Source organism: Sapajus apella, unplaced genomic scaffold (genome assembly GCF_009761245.1).
Source record: "Sapajus apella isolate SASKATOON/1434 unplaced genomic scaffold, GSC_monkey_1.0 scaffold40, whole genome shotgun sequence".
In the NCBI taxonomy this organism is placed as follows: domain Eukaryota; kingdom Metazoa; phylum Chordata; class Mammalia; order Primates; family Cebidae; genus Sapajus; species Sapajus apella.
Window position 1 is genome coordinate 13,036,642 of NW_022436980.1, and position 21,370 is coordinate 13,058,011.

The following is a 21,370-nucleotide window of genomic DNA, read 5'->3' on the forward strand; positions in this document are numbered from 1 at the left end:
AAAGGAACAATGGCAGCAGCAGCAGAAGACAGAAAAGCTGCAAAGAACAGATTCAAATGTTTCCTAAAGCACTGGAGTCTGTCTAAAACAAACTGAATAGGGAAAATAGCCCCCAAACTTCTCTAGAAGGCTTCCGTTGAAAGCAGTAATTATTTACAACTATAATTCTAAGTTGTCAAGGTAAAAAATATTGTAAAATATATCATTTATTAAGAAGGCAGAAATCTGTGTGATACTGGTTAGACATATTTCTTCTGGGAATCTAAAATTTCAAAATACAAAAATTGTTCAATGACATGGCAAATATAAATATGAAGAATTCATTATTGAGTACTTGCTAAATAAGGCATCCTATAAAATGTATATATCTGCACATACACTGATCTACACATGCATTTGATTAAAAAATAAGACATTCTATCCATATAAAAGAGAAAGAATAGTTCCTACAAAAGGCTCCCATTTGAGTAATGTTATTATTCAAAAGGTTCCAGACATTGTAAAATGTTTAAAATATTGTGCTGTATCATCTTGCTGTCTGCATTTAAAGTATTTTAAATTACTTATTTTTATTGGGTGGGGCACACTTTTTATGGATAATCAGTTATGTAATATCTCTTCCTATGCTAGAGCCAGTTTTCTCATTAATTAAGAGGAAAGAAAAAATATTATATAAGTAGTAGTTAAATAGGGGAGAAAAAAGCCCAAAAAGCTGTTTCAAGAAATAGTCTCTGAAATAATCGATAAAGCCACTAGGTGCTGCTATACGCCCAAAAATGAAAACAGCCAAAGGGATTTTTGTTAAGTACATATTCATTTGATTTCCCTCAAATTCACTCCTCTCTGTGATTTAGCTATAATCCTCAAAAACCATGGAAGGGGAGTGATTAGTATAACTAAGAATTACAATGATGTGGTATTTTTTTCACAGGAGCAATTCAGATAGTGAAATTGAATACATAAAAAAAGTGCACTAGCTTCCTGAAATAAAATAAGACCAAGCCAGTTACATGCACCATGAGTGATGTGGAAAGCTGGGTTGTTATCATAAGCCTGTCCTTACTTGGCAAAGCACAAGACCACAACCATGCACTGCTGGCATTGTATTGAACACGATCAACAAAAAGGGTACTGCACTGGTAGTATGTGAGCCACACGCTCCTACTCTTGCTCATTCAAACATTTATTGATTACTCTCTTATTCAACAAATACTTAATAGGCACCTATGACATGCCAGCCACAAAGACTGCTACTTTCAAGAAGCTCATATCCTACTTGTATTGAGTATGTGTTAGGGAATAAAATGATGACCAAAGGAAATGTGCCCAACCCTTAGTTGCTTGCAAATCATGTGCAGGGGACAGCAACACATACAAAAATGTAAGTGCATAATGGTGAAATATTACAAGGTCTACAGGAGGAGGGAGATGCAGCCTTCATTCTGTGTAGGGACAGGTGGAAGGAAGATAGGTAACTTCTAAGATATACCTTAGGAAAACCAGGAGTTCTCTCACAAGTGTAGAAGTGATGCAGAAACAGGAGGTAGGAAATTATGAAGGCAAGAACCCGGTGTGCTTGAGAAAGTGACTTTCTCAGTGTGGCTGAAGAATAAGATGCACGGGAGTGTAGTGGGAGAATCTCAATTCTACTTGAAGAAGTTGGAAAACTGGGCTGGAGGCAGTGGGGAGCCTGCCAAGGTTTTCAGTCCCAGAGGTGTGTAGCCAGGTAATTCTGTGAGTGGAGTGCAGGGTGACGCTGGCTGGGGATGACTGGAGGCAGGAGCCAGCTGAGATGTGGGACCCCAACTGAATCAAAGATGGTAACTGCCAGGCTTCAGTAATTGCCTGGAAAAATGTCAGGGTGAGGGAAAGCAGTCAGAAACACAATGCCTGTGTTTGCAGGGTAAGCTAACGCCTTTCACTGGAAGAGGAAATCTGAGAGACAGAAGGAGGTTTGGACGGAGGCAGGGGTGTCTTTTATGAGAAGAGATGGTTTGGGGGTAGATTATTCCACCTGAGAGTTAAAGGAGAAGCTGGTTACTAAAGCCCTGGGCTCAGCTACCTAACATGAGCAGTGCACTACATCTGTGAAGAGTCCTGGGCTGCCATGGGGGGCATAACTGAACAGCACCACAGAGTCAAGTGCTCCACAAGCAGAATACATGTTGAGTCCTCTGGTTAAATAGAAGAAGATGTCCTTGGTTTTACTCAGGGTTTCGGGGCTGCTGGAGTATTGATTTTACTCCATGAGTCAAATTCTCCTAACACTATAATCTGTGTGGCTGAGCGCTAGTATGGAGGTCCAGAACAGACTCCAGGCCAGTTGTAAAAATAACTGCAGTAGCAATTGAGATAACTCAGATCACCTTTCTGCCTCAGTTTCCTTATTGATAAAGTAGGTAACAATGCCACTCTGCCTACTTGCCTTCTTCACAGGAAACTATGAGAATAAAACGCAACAGTGTACATCAATGTGCTCTCCAACAACAACCTAATAGACAATAACAACACCTCTCTTGGGAAGGATGCCTCCTTTATCTTCCTGTTCTCCACCCTCCTCTTTCGAGCCCAGCTCTTTCTGCCCACCTTCCACGCTGCCTTTGCCTTCATCTCTGAGAGACCAAGGAGCATACCCAAGTTCATCAATGTGCAGCCTACGGACTCATGAAGGATGTGTGATTGTCAATCAAGCTGGGTAAAAGGACCCAATTCTCTGGGCTTGAGCCCCACTGTGGACAGACGAAAGGAGCTGAGCTCTTTGGCTGGGTGAGCAGGTCCAGCCAAAATGGGCAGTAAGAGTGACATAAAGGGGGAGCCACCCAAGAAAAGAGAAAGCTCACAGAGCCCATTTCCTTTTCAGTGTAGAATTTAAGTCAGCTATAAAACTATGAGAGGAATAAAATTTTGATGAGGTACAGGTAGGAATTGCAGCAAGGAGTGTGAAATTCAATGGATTGAAGTGTTCCGGAATAGCCAAATATGGTAGCCTAAAGGAGGCACATATCTAATTAATTCAAATACACCAAGAGGCAGGAAAATGAACTGCCTCATTTCACTGATGTTAAAAATTAGAATAAAGAGAGATGAAAATTTTCCATTTTATCTAAATCTATTATTTGTTTAAAATTGTTAAAAACTCAGTATTTAAGATGTGGAAATAATCATTCCCTTATTCAACAAATACTGGTAAAAATAAACTTTTCTCTGTCTCAGATTTTGCCTATCTCCATCATTTAATGAAAAATAAGGTGGGTTTAAATCCTGAGTTCCTCATTCCATGACCTTTGAGAAGTTATTTCACCTCTCTGACCTAGTTTCCTCATTTATAAAATGGGAAAAACAATAAAGTAGCCTCATAGGGTTCTTGAGAGGATGAAATGAGCATGAGAGACCCCATGTCAACTGTTAACACTGTTAACAGTGCCTAGCCCCAGCAAGCACCCACGAAATGCCCCTGCTGTGGCAGCGATGAGCTTCGGTAAGGGTGCAGCCCAGGACGCCACAGAAGTGGCCAGAGCTAAGGTTGGGTGGGCAGAGGCTGACCCACCAAGGCCCCTGTGCGCTGCCAGAAGACTGAAGCTAGTCCTCTTGGGTTGAATTCTAGTTCTGCCACTTTGTAGCCGCACCATCACGGGCTGTTATATTTTACCCTTCTCTGCCTCTGTTTCCTCACCTAAGGGTAAATATTTACTTATAAGGTACATAAGACTTAACTCAGAATTGTTACAAGGATTCAGAGTTACTTTTATATAATACACTTAAGAATTGAGCCTTGGAGGCAATGTTCAATACATGTTAGTTGTAATCTCCAGGCAAGTGAGTGGACCTGCTGTAGTTTAAATCTAGCAGTTGTTCTTGATCCCAAGTTTCTTAGTCTTCTAGAGACAATACTTACATATAATACAATATGAAATTTTTTATTATGACTTTTATTATAGAGTTCATAATAAAGTATAAAACTAAATACAATCAAGTGTTATAAAACTAACAAAATAGGATATAAGAGATTAGGGTAAGGAGGGAATTAAATTTGGCTCAAGAAATCATGAAGGACGTCCTGGAGGAGGTGACAGACTACTATTACAAACTTACAAGGCAAAATATATTTATTACAGGTTCAGTATCCCTAATCCAAAAATCTAAAATGCTCAAAAAAATCTGAAACCTTCTGAGTGCCAACTCATAATGCTAAAGGAAATGCTCACTGGGGCATTTCAGATTTCAATTTTTGGGATTTGGGATGCTCAACAAGTAAGGACAATACAAATATTCCAAAATCAAAAAACAAAAAACACACCAAAAAACTGGAACTCTGAAGCAATTCTAGTCTCAAACATTTTGAATAAGCAATATTTAACCTATATTTTTGGGATTTTCAGAAATTTTGATACATAAGTTTTAGCCATTTTTAAACAAGCAGATCATGGTGAACAAATGAAAATCAATATGATTTCCTTTTAAGCTAGAAGTATCATGTAAAGAATTTGCTATATCTTAAAACTTGAACCTTAAGACAATATCAGCTTCATGCAATCTATCTGGTTCGTTCCCTGACATGCCTTACACATAGAAGGCATTCAATAAACACTTGCCATGTAATTAAATGTAAGAAAAGACATTTCTTACATTTAATTACACAGTTTATTTTCTTACATTTAAAAACACAGTTCGACACTGTTCAATTCTCAGAAAACATGACCTTTACAGTTCTTTTATGGAGGTGTGCCATCATCTGTTAGCATCTTCTTCACTAACCTGACACTAACTCAGCTGCTCTGCTGACTTTGGACTTCCTATACTGATTTCTCCCAGCTATTAAAAAATTGTCTCCTTCTTGAGCACCTGGTGATAAAGAGAGTAAACTGCAACTATAACTTCTGCTAAGTTTTCAATGGACAAAGACTGTGTGTATGTGTGTGTGTGTGTGTGTGTGTGTGTGTGTGCGTGCGGGCGGGCATGTTGCTGGTAAAGCATATTACAGCTTGTGGGAGAAATGTCTGATACAATTTAAACTTGCAAGTTGAATACGAAATGCCTAGAATAACTAATGGTAATAGTATTATATACCTATATAAGAATTATTTGCAGGAGAGTTAGAAGTACCTTACGGGTTTTATTTACTTAATCTTCATTGCAGTCTTGAGATTGGAAGGCAAGCAGGTATTATTATTATTAGCTCTATTTCATAGGATGGAAGGCAAAGAAAAAAATGTCTTGATCAATACTGTCATATCTGTTGGCTCCAAAGAAGCATTCTAAAATCACAGGCCCAAAGTCTAAGTTACTACCCATATATCTGAATGCTTGGCTTCAGTCATTCAACTACATAGATATTGACACCTTCAAAGCTTTTCATCAGCTATAATTACTCTGCCTAACTTATAGCCTACATGTCTCCAACCACCCCTCCCTTTCAGCTCTAGCTAAGATGAATTTATGTTGCTCACTTAGGTCTGATACTACATGTCATCCTTCCCGAGATTAATCCAAGCTATTGTATACATTATACATGAATAACTGCCCCTTCCACAATCTGAATTATATCACTCCCTGCCTTTATTTTTAAAATTAATTTAACTTTCCATTATTATTAAAGTAACTAACATATAACAGATTTTTAGTCCTTGAGATTACTTCTAGAAAATCTAGATCAAATACTTATACTTTATTTATTGTATTTTCATCCTTAGAGAACTCTCTAGTATGAAACATAAGGGCTTTATTCTCTGCCTTCTCATTAGTTCTTCCCTGAGTTTGATGTGAATATGATTACTTTTATTTGTTCTACATTTTTATTTCTGGTTCTTTAAAGTTGAAAAAAAAAAAAAGCAGCTATTCGCTTAAACTTCTGGGCATTCTACTGAACAGACAGGCTCTCACTTCTGCTGCAGCTCCCTGCCAACCTACTTTTGTCTGGCACTTACATTTTATTGATTGGACAACTACATTTGATTTCTAATTTAAATAATTTGCTGTAATCTCATATTCACTGGACACACTCCTTTCCATTTCCTTTATTATTATGGGGTTATTTACTAATGATACTTCTATGCTTCTATTTTATAAGGTCTCAGTAGTGACATGCTTAGTCTGCTACTTGGAGCCAGGAGTCGCTCCTTTATGTCTTTCTTGTTCAATATATTGATTTTGCTTCCTCAATCAATAAATTCTGTAACAACCAACATTGTTTTAAATAATTTATGCATTTCAATGTACTCTGTGTATAAAAAAACAAGGCCAATTATGTGAAAATAAAAGAAACAAGACAAACTATCAAAATGCATCAATTTTCTTTATCACACAGTTACCACAATGAGACTACAGAATCATGCTAGGCTTAGTAACAGTGGCACATAAAAAAATGTTGAAATAATAATAATGCAAAAAATCCATTATGGTAGATTAAGAATTGAACAGAAGACAGAAAAAAGAGACTATACAAACATTTCGTTTGTTATTATTTGCCCGTTGATATCTCAAGATATTATAATTTCTGTCTAAAACCTCTAAGAGCATTTGGGGTAGATCTAAGAAATGGCATAAGCTTTCAATCTGGGACTTTATTGTTTCAGTTACAGTAAGCCTCTCTACTTCCTAGAGTTGCATTTTAAAAAATATCTATTCCCTATGTTAAAATTTTCATATTTAAAAACATAGCCTTTGAGGACTTTTTCTATATGGTTAGGTCTCAGGTCAATGCGCAAAAGAAAATCTCCGTTTAAGAACAATATTTCAGAATAAGGGTTCTGTCATGGCATTTTAAAAAGCCATTATGATTAGACCATTTTTTGGTGGCAGAATTTTTGTAAAATGTCACTTTGGTCTTACCTCACAGTATCAACAGACTTCACAGGAATTGTTCTAAATGTCAGAAATATGAAATTTCTGTATTTCTCTCATCTCATTATCCTGCTAGTTTTCTTAGGAAAACGTAACTACATATTTATTACATTTGTCTCATGTTCATCTGCCTATGCACATAAGCCCTTCAAGTTCTATTATTATATCTACATATCTGGAATAAGACTTTTCATAGAAATTCAGGTGCTAATGCAGGCTACTGATAGCTGTGAAGTAAATACTCTAACTGTATTTAGAGACAGCATTATTTCATACAACTTTCGCTGTTTAAATATCTCAACATTATTTTCAATAGTGGCCTAAATCTCTCTGAGATGGGAAATACTGAATATGAAGAAAGAATTGTGTCCTCTGAAGTGGTTCTTAAAGACCTGACTGCCACCACCTTCTTCCTTAGCATAGATTCTCTTCTCCCTTATGTTTCCCTTCTTTCAATCATTTAGCTTTCTTTGATTCTTTTTTTTTTTTTTTTTTTTTTTGAGACGGAGTTTCGCTCTTTTTACCCAGGCTGGAGTGCAATGGCGCGATCTCGGCTCACCGCAACCTCCGTCTCCTGGGTTCAGGCAATTCTCCTGCCTCAGCCTCCTGAGTAGCTGGGATTACAGGCACGCACCACCATGCCCAGCTAATTTTTTGTATTTTTGGTAGAGACGGGGTTTCACCATGTTGACCAGGATGGTCTCGATCTCTTGACCTCGTGATCCACCCGCCTCGGCCTCCCAAAGTGCTGGGAGAATTTCCAAAACATTTCCACTTCAGAGATAAAAGGTCCACCACTGCATTGAGTTGCATGTGTCAAAACTCTGCCTTCTTAAGAGGGAGAAGGAGAACTTTCCACTGAAAAGAGCTCAGAAGGCAAACTTTAAGCCAAAAGGGGAAAAGAAGGCATGCTTTTCTTTGACTAGCATCCATGCATTCTACAGATGTTGACTTGTTTACATTTGTACCTGAAGGTTAAAAAGAATATTAAATAGCTGTTGGGGATGAAACACTACGATAATCTAAACAGTTAAGAAAGATGATGCAGGCTTTCACAATACAATGCATTCTTGGAAATCATATGAGTCAGACGTGTTGAAAGGTCAAATGCCTATTATTACTCCAATATTCACCTTTGTGCTTGAGACAACCTACACCTGAGTGAGAGTTTGATAGTTAAGAGGTAGCAGCAATGTGTTAGAAAGTGAAACGACGCCTGACAATGCTATTATGTTAGAAACTACTAACACGATGAATGATATGCAAAGGCACCAAGTGGCATGTATGTTTTTTCAGCTGAAGAGTAGCACAATGTAAATAACTACTAGTGCATTTTTTAAACACATTTACACATTTCTTGCTACACTGAAGTGAACAGAATCAAAATAATTGTTAAACTGAATAGTCAACAACTATGGATCCCAAAAGTAAACTATAAAAAATAAAAACCTTTTCTAATGTAAATAGGTTATTACCTAAATGTATATCTACAAAAACCATTCTTTCAAAAGCTTTCAGGTATAATATATATGACATAATCACAACTAAAATTAAAAAGTAAAAAATATAACCCAAAATAAAACTGAGTCATTGATATTTGGCCCTAAACAACAAGTGTGGTTGGGGATTGAAAAATTTCCACCTCAAAAACCTGAGTGTGGCAAAATAATATCAGCTGTCGGTTAATCCAACTAGCCTCTGTTAAATGTCTCTGGGAAATAGAGGAATTCTACAAATGCAGACTGTGCATGGTTAACGGCCACTACCCGCCCATCAAAATCATACCCTAAAAATGTTTAGCAAAAGCAGCCCAATAACTAGATCACAAAACCAAGGTCATGAAGGCCTAGGTCCTTTTTCCATTATAAAGAATAAAACAGGCTGAGCATAGCGGCTCACGTCTATGATCCCAGCACTCTGGGAGGCTGAGACAGGTGGACTACTTGAGCCCTGAAGTTCTAGACCTGCCTGAGCAATGTGGAAAAACCCTGTCTCAAAAAAAAAAAAAAAAAAAAAAAATTAGCTGGACATGGTGGCACATGCCTGTAGTCCAAATGACCCAGGAGTCTGAGGTGGGAGAATCACCTGAGCCTGGGAGGTCCTGATCATGCCATTGTACTCCAGCCTGGGCAGCAAGTTGGAGCGGGAAAGAAGAATGAATCCTGAAATGCCATGTTTCCTAATTTTCAAAACAGCTTTTTGGAATTATTCAGGTACCAGAGAGACTGACAGTTGCATATTTCTAGCTATCATCTTTCTACTAGCAAGTGAACATCACCAAAGCAGGGAATGTTTTGAATAAATGAATTACAGCACCCAATTGACATAACCAGGGCACAGTCATGGCAAATACCAATGATCTATACATTGCATTACTACAACCTAACTTGGAGGTTTAGAGAACCTCAGAATCTGACTTGTGTTTATAGCCTTGTGGCCTTATTTACACCACTTTTTTTTTACCCTCAACACACAAGATACACAGAAAGATCATAAAGAAGAAGATTATACAGTTTGTTCATGAGCTGTAAACAGTGAAAATGTAGAATGAACAATGTAAACAGACTACAGCTGTGTTCCCAACCCGCCACAAGAGCAGAGTGGAGATGGAAAAGGACTGGCTTACCTCTGGTGTGCCAAGAGCATGTTCTCCAGCTAACAGCAGCATACTCAGGCCTCCCATTTGAGTAGGATCTATGTAAGTGAAGACATCAACTTATAAGCATGAAGTGCATACAATCCACAGAGTCAAAAAGAATACTCACTGAGACTAGCAATCAGAAATCCAACAGAACCACATATAACTTTTTACAAAGGCCTTTAAAAAACTCTTTATGCAACAGTAACATGGCATATATGTTCTTAGTGCTCATACTTTGTGAGCCTCTTGAATACCCCTCTATTCTCACTATCCCAAGAGTACTTTCTTCAATATCATTGCTGTTTGTAACATTTATCTCCTAATGTAATGCTTCTTTTCTTGCTGCTTGGGGAGTTTAGATAAGATTTTTTAAACAAAAGAGTGTTTCTGCTTGTCTTCTAAGAAGTTTTAGATTGTTATTCTCAAATTATGACTTCTGCCATGTGAAATCAGAACTAATGTAAAAAAAAAAAAATAGGCTATCAGAAAGAAATTTTCCAATCAGGTTTCCAAAATCTAGTAGGTTTTATTCAAATAACCTTTCTTTAAAGCGTTCGAAATAAACTTAGATTAACTGATATGTTTTTGACATTTTACATTTTAGGGGTAGTCAAACACTTGCCCAAAATACCTTCAAGGTATAAAATTAATGCTTTTTATGTCACCAAAGATCTTTGTTTTCACTATCTCAACAATCGATATAAACAGAAGGGGAAAATAAAAACAGCAAAGTGGTGGATCTATGACCCAGGTTGTACCTAAACAAAGAAAGTAGAAAGCAGAATTGGGAACAGTGGCTCATGCCTATAATCCCAGCACTTTGGGAGGCCAAGGCAGGAGGATCTCTTAAGGTCAGGAGTTCGACGCTACAGTGAGCTAAGACTGCACCACTGTACTCCAGGCGTGGGTGACAGAGTGGGATCCTGTCTCTACAAAGTTAAATGAACAAATAGAAAATAAATAAAAACAAAGAAGGTATCAAAGAAAAGGGACCTGTGTCCTGTAAGTCTGTCTTGAATTAAAATTCAGAAGTGTAATGAAAGAACATACGTCAAAATGCCTAACTTAGCATCTCTCCTAGTGCATATAAGGTCCTCAATCAATGTTTATTTAATTTTAGGAATCTACAATTGAAAATGAGGATTCATCCTAATGTTGCACAAAGAAATTCAGTTGTTTCTTTTCGTTTTTGGGTTAAAGATATGTCCTTAAGTACATCTTTGTATACAACCTGTCTTAGGAACTCATAAAGCAACTTTGATTATATGTTATATACAGTTTAAAAAACATTCTAAGGTAGTTAAAAAAAGAGACAGAGATGGGGAAAAGAGGGTATTAGAGGAAAGACTATGTTACCAAAAGATCAGGGGAAAAAATAGCTCAACATTGGAAGGCAGACACATAGGAAGACGTACACAGAGAATACACAGACAAACAGTAGCTTAATTGATGAAACAAGGCTCTTCAGTGTTGTTTTAAGACCCCAACTTTAATTAAATGTTACATTTAAGAACTATTGTGGCTGTTGAAATAGATCTTAAATCTACCTAAAAATCAAGAGAGGGAAATGAATTTAGTAGAAAGTAAAAGTTTAGTTTGGTTCTTTAAAAGAGAAATACTTTTGCAGCTGTTATCCTAGAGATCAGGAGGATTAGATGATAGCTTTCTAAAGATAAAAATGTGTTAGTTCAAATTACAAAGTAAAATAGGAACACGATTACGTGATAATTTATATACCAATGTGACTTTGCAAGAAGTTTGCTATATGGATAATAAAACATAGGCCAAGAAATTACCAATATCTTTTATATTAATTCATACTTACATAATGTTATTTAGAACTATCAAAACATATTCACATACATAGGATGCTTTCTTTAGTGAAATTCAATGAAAGGCCTTGCACTAAATTATAATCTACAAAGCTTTCCCTCCTTGGAAATCATACATGTGGCAATTTGGGGTTATTCAAAAATTGCAAAATGTCATGTGACAAGGACTAATGGACAAACAGAACAAAAGAGATTCCATATTGAGGGAAACAATCTGGCATTTAGAAGTCCTCTATTATCTCCTAGATTCAGATGCCTAAGCACCAGGTTTTAATTACAGCCAAATTAGTTGGCTTTCATCTTGTTGAAAAGCAACATACCTGGAAATATCAGGTCAATGTTATCCACTATATGCAAGCCTATCAAGAGTTCTGAACATGGATTTCCAACATATAGCACAAGCCATTATAAAATGAGATAAATGCAAGGAAGAAAGGTGTTTTCCTTCTTTCCTGTACTTCCCTTTGAGAACACTGCTCTTAAACACTGATCTGTAAAGATCTTGTTTGAAGTCTGGGTTCGACTTTCAATTTGCAGGTAAAAGGCAGATGAATAAAGTGTCAGAAACGGTGCTACAAAAAAAATATCTTTCATAGCTTTCTGCAGTTCACCCACAGTAGTTATATGGTTTGTGGAGAGCAGATGTATGCAAAAAAAAAAAAAAAAAAAAAAGCCAACAACAACAAACTACATAGCCTGATCTAGATTGAGAATTGGGAGAAAAAACAATGAATGTTAAATGATGGCCAAACGAATTCAGCTGGAAGTCAGTCATCTATATACTCTTTCTGGGTTCTGACAATAAGATGTTTTAGAAAGTACTAAGTGGCAGCTAAAGCAAGGACAGATATCTCTGTCTGATTCTTCTGGGACATGTAGAAGCATCATTTGGGGAGCTTACTTAGAATGACACTACAGATAGTGTATGCTACCCACAAAGCAATCACCTGAATCCTTCTCCCATCCCACCACGGAATGCTGCCACTATGTTAGACTTCATTTTTCAGAGGCAGGGTCTTGCTCTGTTGCCCAAGATGGAGTACAGTTGTGAGGTCAGAGCTCACTGCAGCCTCGAACTCCTGGACTCAAGTGATCCTGCCATGTCAGTCTCCCAAGTAACCAGGACTATAGGCACATGCCACCACACATGACTGATTAAAAGAATGTTTTTGTAGGTTATATAGAATACTGCCACATACTTTTTATACTATGAATCACACACTGAACCATAAAGCCTTGTAGAAGTTATTGGTTATTAAAAAAAAAGTGCTATCACAGTATCACTCAACCTCTTCTCTCAACCTTTCCATATGCAAATGGTTCAATACTCTGATTTCAAATAAAATTTGCTTCTAATACCAAAATAGGAACCCTATAGCTCAATTGCAACTTCACTTCCTGTCACCTGCTCATCTCCTAATTTCATCTCACAAACTCCTCTTTTGACTGCATTACAATAGCTAAGGAAGACAGAGCCACTTGTAGGGTGAATATAAGTATTTTCATGGTAATAAATGCTTTAGCATACCTTACTGCCCAAAGAGTACTAAAGGTCCCATAACAAATGGCACCATCTGGAATTTTAAATTTTTCTGACCCTTATAGGAATGGACATGAGAGGAGGGGATAGGATGGGAGTTCTAAGACACAGCTGTCAGATCCAGGTCAGATTTGTGATGTACTTGTTGATAGTCTTGCCCTCAATGTTTCCAATACCCAGATGACCTACATGACTGTGGCTTTTTAAGTAGCATGATAACTAAGGTGCATACTGGGATGGATTACTAGCGTGTATGTGCATATAAGCTATTTTGTGAACATAAAGTTTCCTAGGCTCCTGACAATCTCCATGTTGCTGTCGACTTTTCCATACTGTCAATGTCAGGAATTCACACGTATTTATAATGACATATATTTATAATGACTGAGTCTATATATCCTTTTGTTAATTACCTGTATTCTATATATATCATGATCCAATGCTTGAAAATATGCTTTATCCTTGCCACTGCTTAATAGCGGTCATAAATTTTGTCCCCTTGCCCTCTGTATTATTTAAATGCTGCCTAAATGTATTGCGCTGTCCTTAAACAACAGGTGGAAATAGTGTCTCAACTCACCAGCCATTCCAAAGTTAAGCTGAGGCATTTCTTCAGTCTTTGCTTTCTTGGGGCTTGGAAAGTCTCTTGAAGAGTCAGATGGGAAGGCCCAAAGTTTCTTTCGTGGATTGACAGTGGGTGTTGGGGATTTCACAGGCTTGTTTGTGGTAGGACACCATTTGTAGCCAGGATTTGCTTTCATAAATGCATCTTTATACTATAAAGAAAAGACAGCAGATTTTAATTAACAAGCAGATTGAAAAAGTTCTAATAGCCGTTACCTCATTCCCCTTTTAGTTAACAACTGAGAAAAACACTTTCAGTGACTTCTGTGGCTCTCATTGCAGAAGAATGACACTCTCAGCATAGGGCTCTAGAGATAGGACATGGAGTTACCTAATCCATTTGCGGGATGAGGGTTCAGAGACTGAATACTTTGTATTGTTTGATCCTCAACTTTAAAAAACAATATCCAAAAAGCTCTCTGACCTTGATGAGGAGAGGGAGTTGTTTATAATGAAATGAGTCTAGGGCTCTGGAGACGGAAGCAGGTTCAAACCCTCACACTTCCACTTAGGGCTACAGCAACCAAGGAAGAGAAGGTAGCTCCTCTGGGCCTCAACCTTAGATTCCACAAACTGAGAATAATACCACCAGTGCCTAGGGTTACTGGAGCAGTGGTGCATAGCACATCACTCATTTCTTTAGCTAGCTGTAGACATCAAGCAAGTTGTTTAACCTTTCTTAGTCTTAATTCCTCCACTTATAAAGTGTAACCACACTTGCCACAGGGCCAGGGGTCTATAATGAGCATACACAACTGAATATATAAACAAGCTCTAAGAGCACTGATATGTGATGTTGCAATAATCCATCACAAATCTTATGTCCTACTTGGAGGTTTCAACCTTCAGTGACAACATCCCTCCCCTTCATTTTTCTGTGGCTTTCTCCTGTTACCCTGTCTCTCAATTTTGCTACCTCTTATCTCTTGCATGACAGTAACACGAAAGAAAATACATTTATTGCTATTAGTTACGTATTGCCAAAAGTTACCTCTTAAGAATGTATTTTCCATATATTCAATTTTTTTATTATTGCCAGATATTTTACTCAATTAATACAATTCATTCAACCCCATAAGCTTGTCTTTTAAAACGGTAACTTAATGTGTGATATTAACTCAGTATAACCTCCAGCTTTTAATTTTACCCAATCATTTGAAAAAGGTCCTTTATCCTTGGTATATCCTTTCCTTTCACCAAGGATATACTTTTTTCCCTATCATTTCCCTTTAAATTATATAAATGAACATTGTAAAGTAGATAATTACGCAATGTCAATAGACAATGGTATAGAATTATTTCACATTATCTTTCTGAATAATCCTTTTTTTCTTTTACCTATTAGATGTATATGCCTGTTGATACATGGATATATGTAGAAGAAAGGTAAGCATAAAAAAACTGTAGAATACAATCCCACTTTTCTTACAAAAAATAATTAAACTTGGACACAAGGCCAAACTAGAATTCACCATCAAAAACCAGAATGTGTTAGGGGGTATCAAATGTGATACAAGAGATCCATTACTACAGTGCATTCATGTGCATGAGGGATTTACATATTAAGCTGAGGCAGACAAATAGCTTTGCCTGCTGTCTGAAAGTGGAAAGTGACAAATGGTAGGATGAGGTGAAAATGGAAGTAGCAGACACATGCATCATTATTGTGTCCCAGTAAAAGCACACAGGCCGGGTTTGTCAGATGAACAGTCACTTTAACAAAGGTCACCGCTTTATAAAGTGTCAAAAGACTTTCAAACAAATTGATTAACATATCTGTCATGAGAAATAAAGTTATCTATTTTTGGGGGGTAGTTTCAAGTTTTTCAGAAGGAAGTCATAATTATGAAAGATTCTAGACAGGTGTCACTAGAATGACTGCCAGTATCAAGTATTTTTAAAGTACCAACCATACCAATAGAGTCCAGCTTAAACTCATTTATAAGGGGGAGCTGGTGCCAAAAATCACACAGAGAAGTTATAATCACTACATCATAATTTCTTTTGCATGTATTCCATCCACCGACCCCCATCTCAAACATTCTGTGAGCACTGACTATATGACAGACATTTGCCAGGCACTGGAGAGAGAAAAGAACATGAATTAGAGTCCCTATCTTCATATTGCTTACACTTCAGTTTCCTACACAAATATATTATTTCTTTTTACACATAGTCCATAAGGCTGGACCATGGCTTCCCTGGCTCAGGCAGGAAAAATGGTTTCACAATGGGTCTGCAAAAGGGCCAACTACTTATATGAGTGGAGTAAGAGAGAGCAGGAGAAAGGCTGGGAGCTCGTGGAGTTTTATGGAAAAAAGTAACAATTTACTATGAGTCAACACTCTGTCACTGCATCACAATGTTAATCTCGCAGATTCTTAAACTCAATGTAGACGTTCAAAACCACGTTCATTAGTTCTATCATGTATAAATAGAGTGGAAGAGTTAAGAATGTGGGAGGTAGAGCAGAATAACACACAGTCTTTGTCCTTAAGGAGTTTAAAGTTTAGATGGAGATGCCATCAATTCATGTAAAAACACAAGTTAACACAAGCAGTGTATGAGCATCAAGGGAGGGTGGAGGCAGGAAGAGCCTCAGGGTAGGAGGATGTCTTTCTGTTCCTGGAACTTGGCACTTCATCAATCATTTGCTCTGATTCAGCTATTAGAGACAATAGTAGAAAGGCGTAATCATTCGTTGTGATAGGATTATGAGGAAAGGAATTACAGAGAAGGCTGGGTAAGGGAGAAATGGGGGAAGACTTTGTATACTCCTCTGAAGCAAATAGCTGAGTGAAATTATTAGCATGCAGGTCAATCATGTGGGCAAAATCCCTATTACAGGACTGAAAAGGCCTAAGAGACAGGCCCCAGATATCCAAGGCCAGGCTGTTCATACTGATGGTGGGAGGGGAAGCTCACTTATCCTCGGAAAAATATCAAATGAGTTATTGGCCCTAAGATTTCAATGCAAGACTCTCTCATATAACAAAATTTTTGTTAAAAATACTGATTTTCAAAATTCTCCCATTAAATAAAAATTCACCTCATGGCTTCCAATTTCTTTCGGCAAATTTCCAACCAGTTAGATAAGTTAGGGGAACCCTACTTTGCAGTAGACACATAGTTCCCGACTTAAATGCAGTGCTTGGTAGATGCTGGATCCCTTCTCTCAAGCCCCGACCACTACCACGTATCATCAGCAAGAATAATAAATTGGAAATCCTGCTACCGATTTAATTGTTATCCAGTATTGGCATCAAATACCCTTTGTCACAGTACTTTGTCTACTTAATATTTGACAATGGCATTTTTATGTGACAAAAGACAATATTCCGCCAATCCTTCAAAAACGGAGTCTAAACATTACTTTTCTAGATCATTGACAAAAAATCCAAATTTGATGAACAAAAGTGCTTTAATTTTAATAAAAGACTTACCAACTGTTGTCCATTTGTCTGTTTTTAATTGGGAGGAGGTGCGATCTAAAAGTCCACTAGTATTTCTAGTTACCACAGTCTAGTTATTCAACAAGGTGAAAGAGAAGTGGCAGCCCTAGTGAGATTCAGTCTTAAGGGACCCTGAGAATGTCTGTATAAATAAAGATAGATGACCCTGGTGCCAATATATAAAGTATCATCTACTAAAGTTGTGAAAAAGAGATTAAACTAGAAATTATTGGATTTTTGAGAAAGAGATATAACATGTTTTACTGTATAATCATATATGTGAAAGGGGGCTAAGTGAATTTCTAGCATAATAAATTCTGAGACAGCTGTTTCTCTTCCCATGCATGAGAATAAATCACATTACACAAGGGTGGAAGATGAGAAGGAATTATCTGATAAGTGGTACTAATCTGTACTTCCTTAGTTTGCTTTCCTTCACAAAAATTCAAAAGTTAACATTAAGATAATACAATGCAATGCATTATCTAATCTGAATTATTCTTGTTAGCTGTTTTTAATAGAAAATTAATTAGACTGTTTCACATGACAGCACATTGAATTAAATTTATGGTTTTGACTGAACAACAATATTTTAAACCTGCAAAGCTTTCATAATAAAGACACTCCAATAGAAATCATACACTTGAAAAAGTGACTTGAATATGTGACCAGGAAATTATTTGGTGGTTGTGTTGTGGAAATATTGTAAGTGAAAATCTGAAAGCAAGGGAACTGCCTACTTCACTTGGCTGGAGGGTGAGAATTATTATGGCAACAGTAGTTTGTTTTCATATGTAAATTATTTTTACAAGTATAATTTTACTCCCTAATTTGAGTAATTATGAGAAGTCAGTTTAATCAGTGCACACCAGTTTTGAAAATTAAAATTTCAGAATTTATTTAAAAATGTAATTTGTTACTTTTTAAAAAGTAGACAGCGAGCTGTCTACTAAGATCTGACTATCTGTCAATCTAAAAATTAACAGCTGAAACCAAATACCGAAATGAGTTTTGAGAGATACAGTTTAAATTCTCAATTTATTACTCACTCGCTAGAGTTTTTATAAAGTCTTTATAATTTTATTTAAATATCTAAATACAAGTGTTTACTTAACAAGTGGCAAATGGACTAATATTTCCAAATCAAATATTTCACTTATGTAAACATCCATGTTGCTAAAGGCTATTAATAACACTAGACAGTACTGGCCAAATAGGGCAATCATATTTTTAAGTTTGTTCATTTTTGTGTTTCAAAGACTAATTTTGCATTTTAGTAGCCCTTCAATGTACTAACAGTTCATAACAAAAATAATAAATAATTATTTAGATAGAGAAGCATGAAACACAAACCAACATAAAGTTGCTTATTAGAAATAAGCCCAAAACTAACATCTGTATTGTGGTAACCTAACTTGGGCTAGCCTGACTGACTTTATTTTAGCTGAAAACTTTAGCCTTGCTTTTCTCTTTTTGCTGCTGCCCCTTAGGTTTATAACTGGGTTATGCTGTAGTTAAGAGTCGTAAAGCATTAAGGTTTAAAGCATACTGTTTTTAGCACCTGTAACCATTGTAACTGCATTTTGCTTGTCAAGTTTGCTATTGTGAATACCTTCCCTTGGTAATTAACTGTATGGAAAGTTTCCCCTGCTACACACCCCCTTAGTAATTGTATGGAAATACCCTTAGAAACCAACAATCCTGGGAACCTCCTGACCCCTGGTTACCAGCTTCCTTATCTAACTTGCTGGTTCTGCTTCTGTAAAATTCTGCTTCAGCTAGGCTCCCCCTCCATTACCTAAATCAAGGTATAAAGGGAAATCAAGCTCCTTCCTCCGGGCCAAGAAATTTTAAGGATAAGCTAACTCTCGTCGCCGGCAATAAACAAAACTCCTAAATTCAAACTCAAAGCATGGTGCTTTCCTTCTAACTTGCTTAAATACAACAGTATAGCATTTTAAGCTTTATGTAATGTTTGTCCATATATTTCCTTATTGGTATTTTACATCAACTCTGTGAGGGCAGGCATCTTGATTGCCGTTTTATAGATGTGGCAATTTAAAAAGGTCTGATAAGAGAGGTTAAATGAGTTAGAATTTAATACTTTAATAAAATGAGTTTATAAACATTTAAATGTTTATAAAAGAACATGGACATGATAGAGCAATATTCACAAAGTTAATATCATTCCAGAAGCAAATATTTGACTATTTCTTTACATACAGTAAGAAAGTCTTAGAATCTGGAACACAGGAATGGAAAAGGTCTCAGAAACAAGGAATGTTGTGAAACACAAAGCTTAAATCTTGAGTTTACTATCTATACCCCACAAACATGATGAGTCCCCTAATTAAACCATACTCAAAAAGGTAAGCCATTTGATTAGAAGCAGCCAAAAGTGGCTGACAGAGGAGAGAAATGGCAAGTGCTAGCTGCAGGTGGACCCCTCAACCCCTGCAAAAAAACAAAACCAAAATGGAAAAGCAGAAAGGAAATTCAAAAGAACAAAATAATTGAGAATTACTATATAGAAAAAACATTATTCACAAAAAAGTCTCAACAAATCATAGATCATAAAGTAACTCCTGTGAAAATAATGTTAAAGTTTTCAAAAAAAAGGACAAAGATGTTCTGAATACTTTGAGAAAGTATGTAAACAAAATTTTAATGAAATTCCTAGGATAAATATATAAAATAAAAGTTTTTAAAGGAACAGTAAAGTTTCATCTATGTGGAAATCAGTATAGCACCTGTTTCTCGAGAATGCCGGATAAATGAGGTGCTACTCCAATGTTACGCAAAGTGCTATAGCATGCTTGCAAGAATACACATGCCATTTGTTAAGCCTGATGCACAACAGTTAAGAAAAGTTCTCCAGATTATAATACTGAGTATTTTCTTTGGAAAAGAGTCCATTTCTGATGAAGCCAAAACAAGGCAATGAATGGGCTTCACAAAAATTATCCCAGCTGAAAATAATAAAAAATAGATTCATTGTCTTGAAGAAATATGACCGGGTAATCAATAAAAACCCCATGGAGTTTTGTGGTGGTGAAAACCTTTCCCAGAGTATTGACAAAAATAGATACCAACAGTTTCAAAGGGCTGGTATAGCTCACCTTCAAGTTGCATTTTATTACATTTAATTCCATAGCTGTTTTATTGGCATACAGCTGAACCTCCAAACTTTTAAGTCTGGGTCTCTCATGGTTTTTGCCTTATTTACCTTTATATCACCATTTTCTGTTACTCTTCTGTGTACAACCTAGGCTCCAGGTGAAACAAACTATCTGATTCCTGAAATTGATTTCACTTTCCCACATCTACTCTTACCCTTTTCCTTCTCTCTGAATCCCATACAAAAACCCAGGCCAAATTCTGCCTTTCCTGATCCATTTCCACCCACGTCCCTCCCCAGCACAAGCAGATTCTTCCCTTAAGACTCATGACATTTTATTGTTACCATTCTTGCCATAATTACCCAAATATACCGATCTCTCAGGCATCTAAAGTGGGTAGGGTGACAATATGTATCAGAATGACAAACACTCGTCAAATGGGAAAGAATATCACAGCTCCACCATATACTAAATGTATGGTTGATCAAGACACTAACTCAGAGCCATAGATTCCTGCCTGAAGAATGGGGATAATCATAACTCACTTTACAGGTTGGTGCTTACTTTATACACTAAGCACAGAAAGGACCAGTCAATCAATTCACAAATCCTGCCCCATGCCTCTGATGCTAAAATGGTAGGTATGATAAAGATCATTCAAATTGTTTAAACTTTCCAAATCCTCCCCTCCTCTTTGTACTCTGTTCTAGCTGAAGTTCAGGATGTGTGATCCTTTCAATTTATCATCAAGTCATTAATTATAATAATTAGTTTAAATGACAAATGGAAGGTTCCAGCAGTATTGTAGGCAAAAATGCAGAGATTTGTATTCCTATAAGAGTACATACATAAAGATGTTAAAAGGAAAGATACAACTGTTTCTGTGCCTAACAGGCAGTCAATTTTCTGTGCCTAACACATTCAAAGATTAGAACCTGTGAACATCCACAACATTGCATCATCATGCATACTACTGAAGTGAAGAAAGCAACCCAGGTTGTATCCTTAGAATAGTCTTTTCAAAATTACTTAATGAATTATTGCTCTAATAAAGTTCATCAGAGAACACATAACCCACAATCAACCAATTTTTCCAGCAATGCAAATTAGTATTGAGCAATAATTTAAGAAACTACAAAACAAATCCCAGAACAGGTGCTTTGTATTACTAGATCCAATTGGAAAAATGTAAGATAATCAGAAGCAAGGGAAGGGGTCAGAGGAAATTTTCATGAATAGGTAAAAAACAATCTTTTCAAAGTTGTTTTATTATTTACTCTTGTTTTAAAAATATGCTTCTTTTAAAAGCAACAAGAAAAAGG

The 21,370-nt window shown here is 36.6% G+C and overlaps 1 protein-coding gene across 16 annotated transcripts in view; it reads right to left on the reverse strand.

Annotated features, from left to right (window-relative positions):
* Positions 1–21,370, reverse strand: part of BBX (BBX high mobility group box domain containing) — a 276,803-nt gene that overhangs the window by 69,339 nt on the left and 186,094 nt on the right. For all 16 annotated transcript variants that reach the window (XM_032299188.1, XM_032299204.1, XM_032299203.1 and 13 more), the window contains 2 exons: positions 13,434–13,629; positions 9,467–9,534 (listed from right to left, as the gene is read on the reverse strand). In XM_032299188.1, the coding sequence (XP_032155079.1) occupies positions 9,467–9,534; positions 13,434–13,629 (264 nt within the window). The remainder of the gene's footprint in view (positions 1–9,466; positions 9,535–13,433; positions 13,630–21,370) is intronic.